The 20320-nt window shown below is 44.9% G+C and overlaps 1 protein-coding gene across 1 annotated transcript; it reads right to left on the reverse strand.

Annotated features, from left to right (window-relative positions):
* Positions 1-9: 9 nt before the first annotated feature.
* TSSK3 (testis specific serine kinase 3) lies at positions 10-18326 on the reverse strand. Its single transcript, XM_089673948.1, is given in 4 exon segments — positions 10-464; positions 545-641; positions 643-699; positions 18276-18326. Coding segments are annotated over 4 exon segments (411 nt in total). The 3' UTR covers positions 10-258.
* Between the last annotated feature and the right edge of the window lie 1994 nt (positions 18327-20320).

A 20320-nucleotide genomic window follows, 5' to 3' on the forward strand; every position in this document is an offset into this window, starting at 1 on the left:
TGTATGTGATACTTTTATTGATTTTTGTTCATTATACCTAGCTAATTTAGATATATATGAATATCAATGTGTAGAATGGTGCACATTTAATGTAAACACAGCCCTTTTTATTTTGGGTTTATGACAGCAGATATGAGTGATATGAGGTAACTGGAGTTTCCATTCAAAAATCCTTATTCTTTTCAGAAGAATATTAAAAGAAAGCTTGTACTGAGGAAGCATGGAAACCGTTATTATTGTCTTTTTCTCCTGAAGATACTAGTCTGGCACACCCATGCTCCAGATGTCAATTTTCCAACAATCATGGGGTATTCCATAGAGCAGCTCTGGTGCACTTCCAAAAAAGGTATGGCTTAGGTCATTTTTGGATGAAGATAACATCTTGGCAAAACCAAAGTCCACCAGCTTTACGGTTCCATGATGCAACAATACATTTTCACATCTGAGGTGTCCGTGTGCCACGCCTACATGATGCCGATAATATACAGCTTCTGCCAACTGATGAAAGATTGTTCGGGTGAGATCTTCAGGGAATGCTCCATACAGCCTAAGTGGTGTCCCAACTTTGCTAACTCCATGATCATAGAAATCTTGTTGTTATGCACTGCCTCAATTATCTTGTATATTTTTATGATGTTTTTCGTGATGCAAACAATTCACAATCTGTAGCTCTCGAGGCAGAAATCTACTGGATGAATTCTGAAGAGAAAAAAAGAGTTTATTTCAGTTGCATAAAAGAGGACATTTTTATCAAGCTATGACTAGGAACCTGGCTAGGCCTTAGCATGCCGATGTGGAAATAAAACACTGATTGGCACAGATCAATAGGACTTTTCACAAATCATACAAAATTGTTTTATGCCTGCAGGACAGACAGACCGACCAATAATTCAGTATGTAGATTGTTAATTAGCAGTAAAATTGAGAAAAAGGAGGTAGCACCAAGGGTTGTCTGATAATACTTCGGGTTCCAGTAATTTAGGTCTTATTTTTTAAATGTCCAGGTGTGGACAGGGGGTGCAGAGTTGAGCTGCAGGCAGTTCTGGATGAGGGTTACAATGGAGAGGGCCGGCTGATGATAGTTGTGAGCTGCAGTCAGGTGTTGCAGGGGTGACTTGACAGGTGAGTTTCAGACAGGGTGCAGATATGAGCCACAGACAGGGTACAGGGGTGAGTTGCAAACATGGGATGCAGAGCTGAGCTATGGCCAGGGGGTGCAGAGCTGAGCTGTGGCTTGGGGGGGGCTGCAAAGGTGGGTTGCAACTCAGCTCACCTCTTCACACCCCCCCCCCCCAGCCGCAGCTCACCTGACTCAATTTACCTCTGCAACACCTGACTGCAGCTCACCTTTGCGGTTCCCTCCCTCCCCCTCCACTGCCCTCATATGGTTAGTTAGCTTTGCAAAACACAGCTGTCAGCAGCCAGACCCTCTCTATAGTAACTCCCGTTTTGGGTCTGCTCTCAACTAGGTCTTATTTTCGGGGTAGGTCTCATACTTTAGCAATTCCCAAAAATAGCACTAGGTCTTATTTTAGGGGAAACAGGGTAGATACGGAGCCAGGGAAAAGCACTGCTCTAAACATTGAGCTTCCTGGATTGATCACGACAGCCATTTACAAAAGCCATAAAAAAAAAGAAGAGGGAGGAAGAAGGGTAGGTGCGTGGGACTAACAGAAAGGGGGGAAAAAGGAAGAGAAGAGAAAAGATTGAAATCAGAATAAGGAGAAGAAGAAAACCAGTCCGTCCGAGAGTCCAGCACACCCCAGTCCAGGAGTCAGTCCCGTCCATCTGGGACCTGTAGGTAAGTGAGCAAAGGGGTCCATATTGTGTCAAATAGGGTTTGCTTGTTATTGGCTGATATTTTAACTACTTGCCCTCCTGAGGATTTACCCCCCTTCCTGACCAGGCCACTCTTTGCTACTCTGCGCTGCACTAATTCAACTGATAATTGCGCGGTCATGCAATGCTGCACCCAAACAAAATCTACATCCTTTTTTTCACACAAATAGAGCTTTCTTTTGCTGGTATTTGATCACCTGTGCGCTTTTTATTTTTCACGCTATAAACAAAAAAAGACCAAAAATTTTGAAGAAAAACAATATTTTTTACTTTTAGCTCTAAAAAATATATAGTAAACTCAAAGTTAGTTATAAATTTAGGCCAAAATGTATTCTGCTACATGTTTTTGGTAAAAAAAAATCCCAGTAAGTGTATATTGATTGCTTTGTGTGAAAGTTATAGCGTCTACAAACTGTGGTATAGATACTGCAATTTACAGCATTTTTTTTTTTGCTGTACAGCGCTGCGCTAGTTTAACGGACAATTGCGCGGGCATGCAATACGGTACATAAATGAAATTTATTTCCTTTTTTTTTCACACAAATAGAGCTTTCTTTTGGTGGTGTTTGATCACCTGTGCACTTTTTATTTTTGGCGCTATAACCAGAAAAAATTTTGAAGACAAAAAAAATGTTTTGAAAAAATTTTCTCATTTCGGTCATAAAAAATATCCAAAAAAACTAAAATTTCGTCATAAATTTAGGCCAAAATGTATTTTGCTACATGTTTTTGGTTAAAAAAATCCCAGTAAGTGTATATTGATTGCTTTGTGTGAAAGTTGTAGCGTCTACAAACTATGGTATAGATAATTGAATTTACACAGCTTTTACTTTCTGACTGCCCATCACATTTCTTGAGGTGCTAAAATACCAGGATAGTACAAACACCCTCAAATTATCCCTTTTCGGAAAGTAGACACCCTAAGCTATCTGCTGAGAGGCATATTGAGTCCACGGAAGATTTATTTTTTTTCCACAAGTTTCTGGAAAATGACAAAAACATTTTTTTTTTTACACGAAGTTGTCATTTAAATGATTTATTTCTTGCACAAGCCATGGGTATATGTGGAATTACACCCCAAAATACATTCTGCTGCTTCTACCGAGTATGGGGATACCACGTGTGTGAGACTTTTTGGGAGCCTAGCCACATACAGTAGCTTGAAATCCAGTGACCACTTTGAAAGCCTGAAGGTGCGTAACTTCCTCATTACACTTCCTCATTACCTATCACAGTTTTGAAGGCCCTGACATGCCAGGATAGCACCAACCCCCCCCCCCCCAAATGACCTCTTTCTGGAAAGTAGACACCCCAAGGAATTTAAAAAGAGGCATGGAGAGTATTTTGCAGATCTCATTTTTTCTCACAAGGTTTTGAAATATAAAAAAAGAATAGGAAAAATGTTTTTGTTTTTTTTCTTCATTTTCCCAAAACCTGTGGCAACAAATGAGATCTGCAAAATACTTACCGTGCTTTTTATCAAGTTCCTTGGGGTGTCTACTTTCCAAAAAGGGTTCATTTGGGGGGGTTAGGTGTTATTCTGGCATTTCAGGGCCTCCGAAACTGTGATAGGTAGTCTGGAAGTGTAATGAGGAAATAAAGCCCTTTAAAGGTGCTTATTGGATTTTGGGGTCCTGTACTTGGCTAGACTGCCAAAATGTCTCTCACATGTGGTACCCCCATACTCCGGAGAAGTAGCAGAATGTATTTTTAGGAGTAATTCCACATATACCCATGGCATGTGTGAGCAGTAAATCATTTAAGTGACAATTTTGTGTAAAAAAAAAAAAATATATATTTTTTTGTCATTTTCCAAAAACTTGTGGTAAAAAAAAAAAAAAAACTTCTGTTGACTCAGCATGCCTCTTAGCAAATAGTTTGGGGTGTCTACTTTCCAAAAAGGGGTCGTTTTGGGGGGTGGGGGCATTCTATGCCCAGCATTAGAAGTTTATGCCACACATCACTCACTCTTCTAACCACCTGAAGACCAAGCCTTTTCTGACACTTTTTGTTCACATGAAAAAAATCTGTATTTTTTTCTAGGAAATTAATTTAAACCCCCAAACATTATATATTTTTTAAAGCAGACACCCAGGTAAATAAAATGGTGGGTACTACAATTTTTTATGGCACATAGTACTCGTGCAGTGATTTTTCAAAAGCAAATTTTAAAAACAAAATACACTTTTTTTTACTTTTAATGCACAAAGGCACAATATATTGGCCAATTATTTGGTACAATATAAAAGATAATGGTATGCCGAGTAAATAGATACCAAACATGACATGCTTTAAATCTGCACATGCCCCGTGCAATGGCGACAAACTGCAAATTTTTTAAAATTCATAGGCAACACTTTAAAAGCCTTTAAAAGCTACCATTTTAGATTTACAGAGGAGGTCTAGTGTTAGAATTACTGCCCTTGATCTGACATTCACGGCAATACCTCACATGCATGGTGCAACCGCTGTTTACATACTGGCACAGGGTCAAGGCTTGTGATTATTTTATTTTTTCTTTTTTTTTTCTTTCATTTTGATTTTTTTAAATTATTTTTACATTGTACCTTTTAATTTTTTTTTTTTTGATCACTTTTAATGCTATAACAGGGAATGCAAATATCCCCTATAACTTCAATGGGCATTGTCATATATTCTTTTTTGAGAAATCTGGGGTCTATCAGACTCTGGATATCTCCTCTGCCCTTACATTATCTAATCAAAGCAAAATCAGTGTGATCAGATGCTTTCCCAATTTACAAATGGTGCTGTTTATATCCTGCGAAACTGAAGTGATGAAATGCTTGTAGCTTCCGAATTCTTAGACTATAGAGATGATTGGCACCACTCTGGTCTCCAATCTGCTCTATGGTCAGCTGGCAGAAACAGCGGCTGCATTCTCAGGTTCCCCCAATGGCACGAGACTGCCCGAGAAGGCCGTGGAAGGCAGCGGGGGAGGGGGGGCATCATCTCACGCTGCTTGTAAAAGCAATCCTGCAGTTAATTAGCCACTAGGATAGCTTTTACATGAATGCCGAACGCCGGCTGAAAAAAAACGATACCAGGATGATGCCTGCAGCTGTAGGCATCATCCTGCTATAACCATTCAAAGTCCAGTGATGTACCAGTACGTTGCTGGTCTTTGTTGGGTGTATATACTATGTTCTTTTTTTTTTTTCTGTATGCAGCCTGCAGACTGAATGAAAAAATGAGAAGAAATCTCTGCCAGAAAAAGTGTGTTGTATGCCCACCATTAGAATATTCCTCCCTGCATCCACCCACTTCTAATGGTGGGCACACATTAGGTAACACTTTGCCACAAGCGCCAGTTCCAAGATTGAACAAATGTCTAAATAGTGGCACGCTTGAATAAAAATTGTCCACATATAAGTGGTACCCTATATGGAAAAAGGATGACACCAAGTCCCAAACTATCTTGCCACTGCTCCCCATGTAGTCTGGGCATCCAGGAGGCTCAACGTGACTATCTTTTCCCTCATAAATCCAAAACTTATACAGTGGGGCAAAAAAGTATTTAGTCAGCCACCAATTGTGCAAGTTCTCCCACTTAAAAAGATGAGAGAGGCCTGTAATGGGCATCATAGGTAGACCTCAACTATGAGATACAAAATGAGAAAAAAAAATCTAGAATCACATTGGCTGATTTGGAAAGAATTTATTTGCAAATTATGGTGGAAAATAAGTATTTGGTCAATATCAAAAGTTATTATTATTACATCGAGTTTATATAGCGCCAAAGGGTTTGCTCAGCGCTGTACAATAGGGGGGACAATACGTGGCACAGTACAACAAAAACAGACAGCGTACGAGGGGTAAGAGGGCCCTACTCTTTCAAGCTTACAATCTAGGAGGAAGGGGGTAGTGGAACAATAGGAAGTGGCTGAGGGGAATGAAGTGGCTGAGGGGGATGAAGTGGTGGGAGGAATGAGGAAGAATGGTCATTAGGTGAGGGTGGTGTAGGCTTCCCTGAAGAGATGGGTTTTGAGGGAGCACCTGAATGTGGGAAGGGAAGGCGACAGTCGGATGGATTGGGGCAGTGAGTTCCAGAGGATAGGGGAGGACCTGGAGAAGTCCTGCAGTCTTGCATGGGAGGAGGAGACCAGGGAGCAGGATAGAAGGAGGTCCTGTGAGGAGCGAAGGGTACGGGTAGGGTGGTACTTGGGGATCAGGTTGGTGAGGTAGTCAGGGGCAGTGTTATGAACGGCTTTGTAGGTCAGGATTAGAAGTTTAAATTTTATGCGTTGGGCAATCGGGAGCCAGTGGAGGGAGAGGCAGAGGTGGAGCGGGTGCTGAGGTGGATGAGTCTGGCTGCTGAGTTCAGGATGGTCTGGAGCGGGGAGAGCCTGCACTTGGGTAGGCCAGTGAGAAGAGAGTTGCAGTAGTCAAGGCGTGAGATGATGAGGGAGTGTACAAGAAGTTTGGTGGTGTCTGGGGTGAGGAAGGCACGTATCTTTGCAATATTGCGGAGATGGAGCCTGCAGGTGTTGGTAAGTGATTTGACATGAGGCAGGAAGGAGAGGTTCGAGTCAAGAATGACGCCAAGGACTTTGGCTTGCGGGGCGGGAATGATAGTGGTGTTGGTGGTGGTGATGGATAGGATGGGGGGGGGGTGGGCAGGGGGAAAGACGAGGAGTTCGGTTTTGGAGAGGTTATGCTTGAGGAAATGGAGCGACATCCAATCTGAGATGTCGTTTAGGAGGTGAGTGATGCGGGCGGAGATAGTGGGGGTGAGGAGAGGGGTGGATAGGTAAATTTGGGTGTCGTCAGCATAGAGGTGATGATTGAAGCCATGGGCGTGTATGAGTGTGCCCAGGGAGGAGGTGTAGATGGAGAAGAGAAGGGGTCCAAGGACAGAGCCTTGAGGGACCCCAACAGAGAGGGGGAGGGAGGGGGGGGAGGTGGCGCCATTGTAGGTGACGCTGAAGGAGCGTCGGGATAGGTAGGATAAGAACCAGGAGAGAGCGGTATCTCTGATGCCAAGGGAGAGTAGTTTATTAAGGAGGAGGGGGTGGTCGACTGTGTCGAAGGCCGCAGAGAGGTCCAGGAGAAGGAGGACAGAGTAGTCACCCTTGGCTTTGGCGTTTAGTAGGTCATTAGTGATTTTGAGGAGGGCAGTTTTGGTGGAGTGTAGGGGACGGAAGCCGGACTGTAATGGGTCAAGGAGGTTATTGTCAATAAGGTGGGCGCTTAGGCGATCGTAGACTATGCGCTCAAGGAGCTTGGAGGTGAGTGGCAGCAGGGAGATGGGTCTGAGGTTGTTGGGGTCAGCGGGATCCAGGGAGGGCTTTTTGAGGATGGGGGTGATATGTGCGTGCTTTAGGGGGGAGGGGAATGCGCCAGTAGAGAAGGAGAGATTGAAGATGTGGGTGAGTGACCGGATGAGGGAAGAGGGGGGTGACCGGAGGAGTTGAGAGGGGATAGGGTCCAGGGGGCAGGTAGTGAGGCGGGCTTCTGAGAGGACCTTGACGACTTCCTCAGTAGTGACAGGGCTGAGGGAGTGCAGTGCAGGGGGGGTTACGGTGGGTGGGGCCTTGGGAGAGGTGGAGGGCAGTGCGGTTGTGAGGGCAGAGGAGGGGGGAGAAGAAGGGGTGACGGGGGTGGGGAGGTAGATTGCGAGTTGACAATGTCCTTACGGATATCGTCAATCTTGTTACGGAAATGGGTGGCAATCTCGTGGGCGGTGAGTGAGGTACTGAGTGGAGGAGGGGGGGGAGAGAGCAGGGAGTTGAAGGTGGAGAAGAGTCGGCGAGGGCAGGAGGAGAGGGTGTTGATTAGGTTAACAAAGTAGGCCTGCTTGGCGGTGTGGAGGGAGGAGGTGTAAGTGAGGAAAGCAGATTTGTAGAGGGAGAATGCGTGAGGGGACCTGATTTTGCGCCACAGTCTCTCCAGTGCGCGACTGCGACGTTTGAGGCGTTTAGTGCTGTCATTCTGCCATGGTTGGAGCGGTCTGGGTTTGATGATGCGTGTGGTTAGGGGTGCCAGAGAGTCTAGGGCAGCTGACAGTGAGTCGTTGTACAAGGTGGTGGCTATGTCAGGACATGACAGTGGGAGGATGCTGTCGTGTAGGCAGTCGGCGGCTGAGTGGAGGGGGGCCGGGTTCAGGTTGCGGAGATTGCGGCTGGTGATGGTTTGGCGTTTTTGGGGGGGGAGTTGGGGGAAGGGGAGATGGAGAATGTGATGAGGTGGTGGTCAGAGATAGGGAAGGGGGTGTTAGAGAACTGGTTGAGGGTACAGAGGTGGGAGAAGACGAGGTCCAGGGTGTTCCCTCCGATGTGAGTGGGGGATTGCGTGTGCTGTGTTAGCGCGAAGGAGGAGGTTAGGTGGAGGAATTGGGAAGTGGCCGGGTTGTTCATCTCAATACTTTGTTATATATCCTTTGTTGGCAATGACAGAGGTCAAACATTTCCTGTAAGTCTTCACAAGGTTGGTGCACACTGTTGCTGGTATGTTGGCCCATTCCTCCATGCAGATCTCCTCTAGAGCAGTGATGTTTTGGGGCTGTCGCTGGGCAACACGGACTTTCAACTCCCTCCAAAGGTTTTCTATGGGGTTGAGATCTGGAGACTGGCTAGGCCACTCCAGGACCTTGAAATGCTTCTTACGAAGCCACTCCTTCGTTGCCCGGGCGGTATGTTTGGGATCATTGTCATGTTGGAAGACCCAGCCACGTTTCATCTTCAATGCCCTTGCTGATGGAAGGAGGTTTGCGCTCAAAATCTCACGATACATGGCCCCATTCATTCTGTCCTGTACATGGATCAGTCGTCCTGGTCCCTTTGTGGAGAAACAACCCCAAAGCATGATGTTGCCACCCCCATGCTTCACAGTAGGTATGGTGTTCTTTGGATGCAACTCAGCATTCTTTCTCCTCCAAACACGACGAGTTGTTTTTCTATCAAACAGTTCTATTTTGGTTTCATGTGACCATATGACATTCTCCCAATCCTCTTCTGGATCATCCAAATGCTCTCTAGCAAACTTCAGACGGGCCCGGACATGTACTGTCTTAAGCAGGGGGACACGTCTGGCACTGCAGGATCTGAGTCCCTGGCAGCGTAGTGTGTTACTGATGGTAGCCTTGTTACGTTGGTCCCAGCTCTCTGCAGGTCATTCACTAGGTCCCCCCGTGTGGTCCTGGGATTTTTGCTCACCGTTCTTGTGATCATTTGACCACACAGGGTGAGATCTTGCGTGGAGCCCCAGATCGAGAGAGATTATCAGTGGTCTTGTATGTCTTCCATTTTCTAATTATTGCTCCCACAGTTGATTTGTTCACACCAAGCTGCTTGCCTATTGCAGATTCAGTCTTCCCAGCCTGGTGCAGGTCTACAATTTTGTTTCTGGTGTCCTTCGACAGCTCTTTGGTCTTCACCATAGTGGAGTTTGGAGTGTGACTGTTTGAAGCTGTGAACAGGTGTCTTTTATATTGATAACAAGTTCAAACAGGTGCCACTGATACAGGTAATGAGTGCAGGACAGAGGAACCTCTTAAAGAAGAAGGTACAGGTCTGTGAGAGCCAGAAATCTTGCTTGTTTGTAGGTGACCAAATACTTATTTTCCAGCATAATTTGCAAATAAATTCTTTCCAAATCAGCCAATGTGATTGTCTGGATTTTTTTTCTCATTTTGTCTCTCATAGTTGAGGTCTACCTATGATGCCAATTACAGGCCTCTCTCATCTTTTTAAGTGGGAGAACTTGCACAATTGGTGGCTGACTAAATACTTTTTTGCCCCACTGTAAGTATAGCCTGTTGTCCTCTCACAGGTCTTCTACATCTTGACCCCATATCTGGCATGCTTGCAGGGGAGAAATTGAATGCAAGGCGGCCAGAAAAATGAATGAGGGACTCATCAATGTAGATGTTTTGCTGGAGAGTATAGACATCTGCAAATTTTTGGTTAAGGTGATTTGCGAGGGGCTGAATTTTGTGGAGCTGGTCAAATTCAGGGCCACCCCGAGGATGACAGAGTGTATTGTCGTTGAAATGCATAAAACACATTATACTCTCATATCTATGCCTGGCCATGGCAGCAGAGATCACAGGCATATGATGAATCGGGTGTGCCCCAATACAACCGCAATTCATTTCTTTTAGTAATGCCCATGTTGAGGGTTAGGCCCCAAAAAATGTAAATTTGAAAACCGTAATGAGTTTCCATGCGAATGGTCTGGCAAGGTTTGAATTTGGGTTGGCGGCGATAAATTGTTGTGCATATAAATTGCTTTGATCCACAATCAACGCATACAGATATTCCGTGAAAAACAGCTCCAAAAATCAAGGAGGTATGTGAAAGACCAAGATGTACTAGACCGCTGGTACTTGCCAGTTCACCAAAAGGTAGAACGGCACTAGTACTGGCACTCTGCTGCATATGAGAGTCATCAAAATTTACAGATCAGGCCTGATTCTGCGAACACTGCGGTTTTGTGTGCAATGTATCAAGTGACAGTGACCTACTGACACTGCACTTGCTGGGGGGGTAAGCGTAGGGGCTAAACGCAGGTGCCGGGGCTGATCCCGCTAATGCTGCGTTTTTGGGGATGCTATACTAATGTGAACGCTGGTATAGTGCTGATCTGATCAAAGATATTGACCCATTCAGACACTATACTAGCAATGGCAGTTTATTGTGCATATTATTATTATTATACAGTATTTAGCGCTAAAAGGTTTGCTCAGCTCTGTACATTATTGTGGGGGACAGAACATGAGACAATACAGTAACAAAACAATACACGAGGGGTTTGAGGTCCCTGCTCTTTCGGGCTTACAATCTAGGAGGGAGGGCATAGTGGTACAGGAGGAAGTGGCTATGGGGGATGGAGTGGTAGGAGGAGATCGGCTGTTAGGTGAGGGCGGGGTAGGCTTCCCTGAAGAGATGGGTTTTCAGGGTGCGCCTAAAGGTGAGGAGGGTAGGTGACAGTCTGATGGACTGGGGTAGTGAGTTCCAGAGGATGGGGGAAGTCCTGGAGAAGTCCTGCAGTCAGGCGTGGGAGGTGGAGACCAGGGAGCTAGAAAGTGTGAGGTCTTGTGAGGAGCGAAGATTACGGGTAGGGTGGTATTTGGGTATCAGGTCAGTGAGGTAGTTTGGGGCAGCATTATGAATGGCTTTGTATGTCTGTGTTAGTAGTTTGAATTTAATGCGTTGGGCAATCGGGAGCCAGTGGAGGGAATGACAGAGGGGGGTGGCAGAAGCAGAGCGGTTGGTAAGGTGGATGAGTCTGGCTGCTGAGTTCAGGATAGACTGAAGCGGGGATAGTCTGCGATGAGGTATGCCGGTGAGAAGGGAGTTGCAGTAGTCCAGACGTGAGATAATAAGGGAGTTGAACGAGTTGTTTAGTAGTGTCTGGGGTTAGGAAGAAACGTATTTTGGAGATGTTGCGGAGGTGGAGCCTGCATGAGTAGAGGTGATAGTTGAAGCCGTGGGAGCGTATCAGTTTGCCGAGGGAGGAGGTGTAGATAGAGAAGAGAAGGGGCCCGAGGACCGAGCCTTGGGGGACCCCAACAGAGAGGGGGAGGTGGTAGCGTTATAGGTAACGCTGAAGGAGCGTTGGGATAGATAGGAGGAGAGCCAGGAGAGAGCGGAGTCTCTGATGCAGAGGGAGTGTAGTTTGTTACGGAGGAGGGGGTGGTCGACTGTGTCGAAGGCCGCGGAAAGGTCAAGGAGTAAGAGGACTGAGTAGTGGCCATTAGCTTTGGCGGTTAGCAGGTCATTAGTGATTTTGAGTAGGGTGGTTTCGGTGGAGTGTAGGGGACGGAAGCCAGAATGTAGTGGATCGAGGAGGTTGTTGTCTGAGGTGTGCGCTTAGGCGATTGTAGACTAAGAGCTCAAGGAGCTTGGAAGTAAATGGCAGCAGGGAGATGGGTCTAAGGTTGTTCATGTCGGTGGGGTCCAGGGAGGGTTTGTTGAGTATGGGGGTGATGTGCGCATGCTTTAGGGGGGAGGGGAATGCGCCAGTAGAGAGGGAGAGATTGAAGATGTGGGTGAGGGAGCGTAGGATGGAGGAGGAGGGTGACCGGAGGAGTTGTGTGGGGACAGGGTCAAGGGGGCAAGTGGTGAGGCGGGCTTCTGAGAAGACCTTAGTGACCTCCTCAGTGGTAGCAAGGCAGAAGGAGCGGAGTGTTGGGGAGGTTATAGTGTGCGGGACGTTAGGTGTGGTGGGGGGTAGGGCGGTTGCGAGGTCAAAGGAGGGAAGAGTTGGTGGGGTTATGGTGGGAGGGAGGCATAAGCATGCTCCTGGCAATCAAGGGGTTAAATGTGATGGCTGGTGTACTGACGGGCAATCTGACGCTATCTGAGAGGGGTGTGAAAACCACGGGAGCACGAATCACATATATATATGTGATTTTGCGCACCCATGCGCAGTATTTCTGCTATAGGGCGGTCAGGAAGCGGTTTGTGTTAACGTCGCTGCGTTACTTTAACTGACAATTGCGCAGTCATGCAACACTGCACCCAAGTTAAATTTACATCCTTTTTTTCCCACAAATTGAGCTTTCTTTCGGTGGTATTTGATCGCCTGTGCATTTTTTATTTTTTGCTCTATAAAAGAAAAAGGCTGACAATTTTGAGAAAAAAAAAACAATATTTTGGACTTTTTGCTATAAAAAAATTTAAAAATCAAATTTAGTCATAAATTTCTGCCAAAATGTATTCTGTGACATGTCTTTGCTAAAAAAAAAAAAACAATACGTGTAAATTAATTGGTTTACGTGAAAGGTATAGCGTCTACAAATGGCGGGAAAGATACTGGGATTTTTTTTTTATTATACCAATAATGGCGGCGATCAGTGACTTATGGCGGTAATCAGCGATTTATGACAGTGATCAGGTACTGCAGCGGACATTTTGACATGGGGGGAACTGACTTGGGGTCACTGACATCCCCACTGACACCAATACAGTGATCAGTGCAAGAAAAAAAAAAACACTGACACTGTACTAATGGCACTGGGGAGAAAGGGGTTAACATTTTTAAGGTAATGAAAGGGTTAACTGTGTGAGAGGAGTGTTTTACTAGGGGGCGGGGATGTGTGCTTCACAGGAACATGCTGATCTGGAGAGATAAACTCTTCTCTCAGGTTCAGCGTCCTCTGCACTGACAGAGAGCAGACTTGCAGTGTAGACACTGCAGCCGTGCCATCTGTCAGTGATTATCGGTAATCGCTGGGACCCGGTGGGTAATGACCGGCTGGGACCCGGTGATGGACACCCGCTGCAGGTAGGGGTAAGGCGCGCCCCCTACCTGTTTTGCAGAGCGATGTTAAAAAACGGCGCTCTGCGCAGAGGTGCTGCCCTGCCGCAGTAAAAACACTGCGGCTGGTCGGCAACCAGTTCAGGCTAGGTTAATGAATGAGGCCATGTCCTTACCTGACTAGGCCATGACTAATCGCTTATCCTGAGAATGGTCTGTGTCTGGTCTCTGGACTGCATACTTATGCTGCTGTCACACCAGTTAACAGAGATGCTGCACCTCTCTGCAGCTAATATGTAACCCAGGGGCCAATTCCAATAAGGGGTTTTAGGCTTTGTTCACACTACTGCGATGCGATTTTCAGTGCAATTATGTGGTACGACTTTAATGCAACTTGGTTGCGTTTTTGCATATTCCATGGGGCCGTTACACTGTAAATTGTAGCAAAGTATTGCAAGAACCTTTTCCAAAATAACACCTTGCTGAGTCGCATTGATTAGAACAAACACGTTTGAATATAATCGGATTTCCCTATTATATTCTGTGCAACTCAAGCATCAGAAGTCGCACCAGTCTGAACTGGTTTTGTTTACTAACAGTTCTCCTCCCTGTCAGCTCGGCACACTGCTTTGGATGGCTGTGCACAGCACAGCCATCCAAAGCCGTGTTCTTACAGTGAAGCACACAGACACCGCTCCATAGTAAAACACACCCAGCACACAGTTAACCCTTTGATTGCCCCTCATGTTAACCCCTTCCTGCCCAGTGCCATTAGTACAGTGTCAGTGCTTTTATTTAGCACTGATCACTGTATTGGTGTCACTGGGGATGTCGAACACCAAGTCAGTTTCCCTCAGTGTCAGAATATCCGCCGCAGTCCTGCTATAAGTTGCTGATCGCCGCCATTACTAGTAAAAATTAAAAAAATCCCAGTATACAGTCAGGTCCATAAATTTTGGGACATCAACACAATTCTAACATTTTTGGCTCTGTACACCACCACAATGGATTTGAAATGAAACAAACAAGATCTGTTTTAACTGCAGACTGTCAACTTTAATTTGAGGGTATTTACATCCAAATCAGGTGAACGGTGTAGGAATTACAACAGTTTGCATATGTGCCTCCCACTTGTTAAGGGACCAAGAGTAATGGGACAGAATAATAATCATGAATCAAACTTTCACTTTTTAATACTTGGTTGCAAATCCTTTGCAGTCAGTTACAGCCTGAAGTCTGGAACGCATAGACCTCACCAGACGCTGGGTTTCATCCCTGGTGATTCTCTGCCAGGCCTCTACTGCAACTGTCTTCAGTTCCTGCTTGTTCTTGGGGCATTTTCCCTTCAGTTTTGTCTTCAGCAAGTGAAATGCATGCTCAATCGGATTCAGGTCCGATGATTGACTTGGCCATTGCATAACATTCCACTTCTTTCCCTTAAAAAACTCTTTGGTTGCTTTTGCAGTAGGCTTTGGGTCATTGTCCATCTGCACTATGCAGAGGCGTCCAATGAGTTCTGAAGCATTTGGCTGAATATGAGCAGATAATATTGCCCGATACACTTCAGAATTCATCCTGCTGCTTTTGTCAGCAGTCACATCATCAATACATACAAGAGAACCAGTTCCATTGTCCGCCATACATGCCCACGCCATGACACTACCACCACCATGCTTCACTGATGAGGTGGTATGCTTAGGATCATGAGCAGTTCCTTTCCTTCTCCATACTCTTCTCTTCCCATCACTCTGGCACAAGTTGTTCTTGGTCTCATCTGTCCATAGGATGTTTTTCCAGAACTGTGAAGGCTTTTTTAGATGTCGTTTGGCAAACTCTAATCTGGCCTTCCTGTTTTTGAGGCTCACCAATGGTTTATATCTTGTGGTGAACCCTCTGTATTCACTCTGGTGAAGTCTTCTCTTGATTGTTGACTTTGACACACATACACCTACCTCCTGGAGAGTGTTCTTGATCTGGCCAACTGTTGTGAAGGGTGTTTTCTTCACCAGGGAAAGAATTCTTCGGTCATCCACCACAGTTGTTTTCCGTGGTCTTCCGGGTCTTTTGGTGTTGCTGAGCTCACCGGTGTGTTCCTTCTTTTTAAGAATGTTCCAAACAGTTGTTTTGGCCACGCCTAATGTTTTGCTATCTCTCTGATGGGTTTGTTTAGTTTTTTCAACCTAATGATGGCTTGCTTCACTGATAGTGACAGCTCCCTGGATCTCATATTGAGAGTTGACAGCAACAGATTCCAAATGCAAATAGCACAGTTGAAATGAACTCTGGACCTTTTATCTGCTCATTGTAATTGGGATAATGAGGGAATAACACACATCTGGCCATGGAACAGCTGAGAAGCCAATTGTCCCATTACGTTTGTAATTCCTACACCGTTCACCTGATTTGGATGTAAATACCCTCAAAGTAAAGCTGACAGTCTGCAGTTAAAGCACATCTTGTTTGTTTGATTTCAAATCCATTGTGGTGGTGTATAGAGCCAAAAATGTTAGAATTGTGTCGATGTCCCAATATTTATGGACCTGACTGTGTATACCACCATTTGTAAATGCTATAACTTTCACGTAAACCAATTAATTTACAAGTATTGGGATTTTTTTTTTTTTTTTAGCAAAGACATGTCGCAGAATACATTTTGGCCTAAATTTATGACGAAATTTGATTTCTGAAATTTTTTTACTGGACATGTTTAATAGCAGAAAGTCAAAAATATATATATATATATTTTTTTTTCTCCAAACTGTTGGTCTTTTTTTTTATAGCGCAAAAAAATAAAAAATGCACAGGCAATCAAATTCCACCAAAAGAAAGCTCAATTTGTGGGAAACAAAGGATGTAAATTTCATTTGGGTGCAGCGTTGCATGACCGCGCAATTGTCAGTTAAAGTAATGCTGTGCCATAACGCAAAAATGGGCTGGTCAGGAAGGGGGGTGAATCCTCAGGAGGGCAAGTCGTTAATCGGCAATTTGCATAAGAATCCATAAGATCCCATATTATTTAAAGCATTTTCCAAGACAAAATTAGAAAAATGTCAGTACATCTCTGCGAAGCATGGACATTTCTCCATGGTTTATCCCTTTAAAGAAGTGGTTGTGAACTTGTGAGCTAAAAGGGACCTCAAATGCCCTATCAAAGAGATACACATAATGATCAATATATGTAGTGTTTGAGAGGACTGTCAGAAACTGCAGACCTAATAAAGAAATTGAGGGTCAGAGAGTGTGGACATGCTATATTTTTGGCTGGGGATATGCTACAGAAGACAATAGGAAACTGGGAACATGTAACATGAGGCTAGTGGAGATCGATGCTATTACCCTAATCAACGTTCTTGCTACAGACTACTGAGGTCTAAGGGCCACACATCATATACCCAAGGGCCACATGGACTACAAGTTGGATATTGTAGGTTTTTGACACGATATGACCCCATTATGTGTGGTTTTATTTTTAAAGTAAACCTAGGCTTTCCCTAAGCAGCTGAAAGCAACAGGTTCACTTTATTTACACATACCCCCACCTTCCTAGTTGAATATACTCCCCTCCCCACCCTTAGGGCCAGTTCACACCATAGAAATGCAGTCTGGATGCGTTTCCGCATGTGTGTTTTTTATATGTTTTTTGCACACTCCGGTACATTTTTGATGCGTTCTAGTGTGTTTTTTATGCATTCCAGTTCATATTTTCCGCTCTTTTTCTTCAATTTAAATAGGGACATGTGCGTTTTGGAACACTCCAGTGCATTTTGATGCATTTTACCACGTTCCAGTACAGTCTGTGCAGGAAAAATGCCACATGTTCGACTTTTTTTTCTGCAGCCGGAAAGCACTGGAACTGCAAGCACTGATGTGAACTATGACATTGACAACCATATAACTTACATTCTGTGCATTTTGGATGCATAAAAAAGTACACTGAAACGCATGTAGTATGAACTGGCCCTAAATGTGGCTCCTGGGAGCTGGAGAAACCTGCTGACGTACATATGTTGGTGCCTAATGATTATATCAGCAGTGTGAACAAAAGGTAAGCACTGTTGGGGAAGGGGAAATAAAATATAATTAAAGGCAAAACTTTTTTTAGTGGGAAGCGTGATAGATTAGAACACCTGTCAGTTTGTATTGCTGTCTGTGTCCCTGTTAGGGAGATTCATCCTCTCTGTTTGTCCTGTTTACTGTTATCATTGAAAATGAAAGTTAAAGAAAATCCCACATTTTAGGTTGTCCCCAGAAAACTAATGGAGGGAAAATATTCCAGCGGGGACACTAATCCTGGTGAAATGAGGGATCTCCTAGAGATTCCCATAATTTGCAGGGATTTCCTCTCACTTCCTGTTTTTGCTATGGGACAGGAAGTGAAGGGAATTCTGTCCAATGGAACACAGATGGCAAAAAATAAACTGACAATGGTTATGATCTTCCTTTGCAGGGATTTCCTCTCACTTCCTGTTTTTGCTATGGGACAGGAATTGAAGGGAATTCTGTCCAATGGGATACAGATGGCAAAAAATAAACTGACAATGGTTATGATCTTCCCTTGCAGTGATTTTCTTTTACTTCCTGTTTTTCTATGGGCAGGAAGTAAAGGGAATTCTCTCCAATGGGACACAGATGGCAAAAAATAAACTGACAATGGTTATGACCTTCCCTTACTCTATCCAAAACAAAAAAAATAAAAGTTTAGTTTTTGTTTTGTTTTTTATTTTGTCTACTCTGTTTTTTGCTATTGTCCTAGGACAGAGGTGTCAAACTCTATTTTACCATGGGCCGTATCAGCATTATGGTTGTATCTGTAAGACTAGATACATTCTCCATTAGCACTCACCATTACATCAGATGTCAAGAATCCTCCACCCTTGCTGACATCACCGTGCACCCCCTTTGGGGGCTGAGCTGGGAAGCAGAAATTGCAGGGTCTGGAGGAGGACCAGAGGAGGAGTGGAGTCAGTTACCAGAGTCTGCTGAATGCTGGGACCAGGGGAGGCAGAGATGAGGGGGTGCTGCAGGATCTGGAGGAGGAGTTCTGGCCTCCTCTCTGCTGCCAACTGCTGACACAAGGTGGGGGCAGAGCTGCAGGAGAGGTGCAAGGGCCACATGAAATGACCTGGAAGGCAGGATTCAGCCTGCGGGCCTTGTGTTTAACACCCGTGTCCTAAAGAGCATGGATGTCCTTCCTTCAGCTCTGCTGAGAAACTTACCAATTTTTGTGCTAGCTTTTTATGCTTTTTGTTCATGGATTCCTTTTTCATTCTTTCATTAACTTCAATCAAGATTCCTTGCTCTGTCACAGCTTGAGATGGGTTCTATCTAGCAGCTATCCGAAAAGACCTTTCCTGATCCTCTATTTGAAGGCTGTATCCAGACCTCACTGGACTTGATGTGCTGGGCCTGGAATAGAATGTGACTTTGGGCACTGGGTTTTGCACTGTGGCTTTTCCAGACCTGAATTAATTGGTAATTGTTAGCCACATAGCGCTTCCCAGGTTCAGAGTTGTGGCTCAGCCCCATAGAATGACCAGGTATATGAAGACATATTTTGTGAGGCCAGTCGGTCAACAGCTTTGGGGGCTACTTCACTATCTGAACCATTGGATGCCTTTTAAATTTCCACCACAGCTGCTGTCACAGTGGTATATATTAGCAGTGAGGGACTAAGTGCTGATGTCATCCATTGGGTGGGATTTTACACACACGTACTCTTCGCTTTCTCTCTCACCATTCAGTATGCTGTTACTGCTCCTGCTTGCAAGCACCTCTGGCCTGTTCCCATGGCCTGCACATAGAGACTTTATCTCCCACTTTGGGCCCTGTTACATTACCGCTGCTCAGGTACAACATGTCTGCACATAGACATAGTTGGGATAGTCAAGCTGATGCTGGTGACCCCATTCAAATCTCTAGTGATTCTGGGGGCATCTACTCAATATATTCTGAGGAAACTGGTGCCTGTAATCTGAATCCTGGTGCCCCAGTAGTTACAGGTGGGGCAAAGTCCCTTGACCTGTCCTTAGGAACCTCCATGTGCACTCAAGACTTTTTGACCACTCGTTACACACTTTGACCACAGATGCTCTGAACATGCTCCAGCACCACCTCCTGCACAGTCCATCTCAAACCCTCCAGAGCCGGGCCACTGATCACTAACTCATATTCATAGTCCCAACTATGACTGTTTTTGAGGCACCACAGTCTTATGCCATTACCTCAGAATTACCTGGGGTCAATGCATTCTAATCTGCATTTGGTGGATCAGCCTGCTGTCTCCAGTCTTGAGTCTTTTATAGCTTTTACAACTGCAAAGACCCTCTTACACTCACTGTTCAAGGTATGAGGGCTGGAATCACCCTGAGGGGTCCTTTGCCCTGTCTGAAAGTGTGCTAGAAATGTTCTGTTTTCAGAGGAAATTTGTTAAATGGTGGACTGTTTCCACTGTCAACCAGCCATTGTACCACCCTAATAGGAATATTATTAGTCAGGTGGAGGCATGCTTTCCTTTAAAGATTCTGGTGACAGACAGTAAGTTATCCTTCCTCAAATCCTAGTTTGAACTGGCTGGTTCTGCCCTGCATCCTATGCGGTAGTGACCTGGCACACTGTCAGATTGGGTTTGTTCCTTCCAAAGGGATCTCACCTCAGTCAGGGTAGACACCCGTTTCAGAATTCAGGTGGAGCCTTGTGCTTCCATTGTGATGGCTTGCTACAAGCATTCATGGATCTAAAGACCAAACAGATGTGCAGAGCATTATGGATGCACTGTTCCCTGCAATTAGCTGCAGTGCCGGGGGCACCACTGGTTGCTAAGGACTCAGCAGTGCATGCAGTCGCCACCATTCCTAATAACCAATGACAGTGAGAATTTGTCATGTTTAAAAGCAGTAGTGATACCACCATTATGCACGATATTTTACTCCTACCAAATGGGTAGAGATTTTGCCTGAACTTGTGCTTGGACCAAACCTTAAGCTCCCTGCTAGTTACTATGCAAGAAAATGCAGGAAATGTGTATGTTACACATATTTTCACACATTGTCACATTTTTCAGCCTTTGAAGGCTATTGGGGCTAAAATGTGATTCTGCCCCAAAAGAAGCTCATGTACTTTTTAATAGTGAAGAGCTTTAAGAGACACTATGCTCAGGTGTGAACAGGCACCAATGAATATAATGGATATCACTTAGATGTGGGCAGGGCCTTAGGCATTGTGGCTGCATTTGTTTTCACTTTTCAGGCTATAATTATTTTCA

The sequence above is a fragment of the Staurois parvus genome, unplaced genomic scaffold (genome assembly GCF_062004578.1).
Source record: "Staurois parvus isolate SC_StPar_1 unplaced genomic scaffold, SC_StPar_1.0 ptg000145l, whole genome shotgun sequence".
In the NCBI taxonomy this organism is placed as follows: Eukaryota; Metazoa; Chordata; class Amphibia; order Anura; family Ranidae; genus Staurois; species Staurois parvus.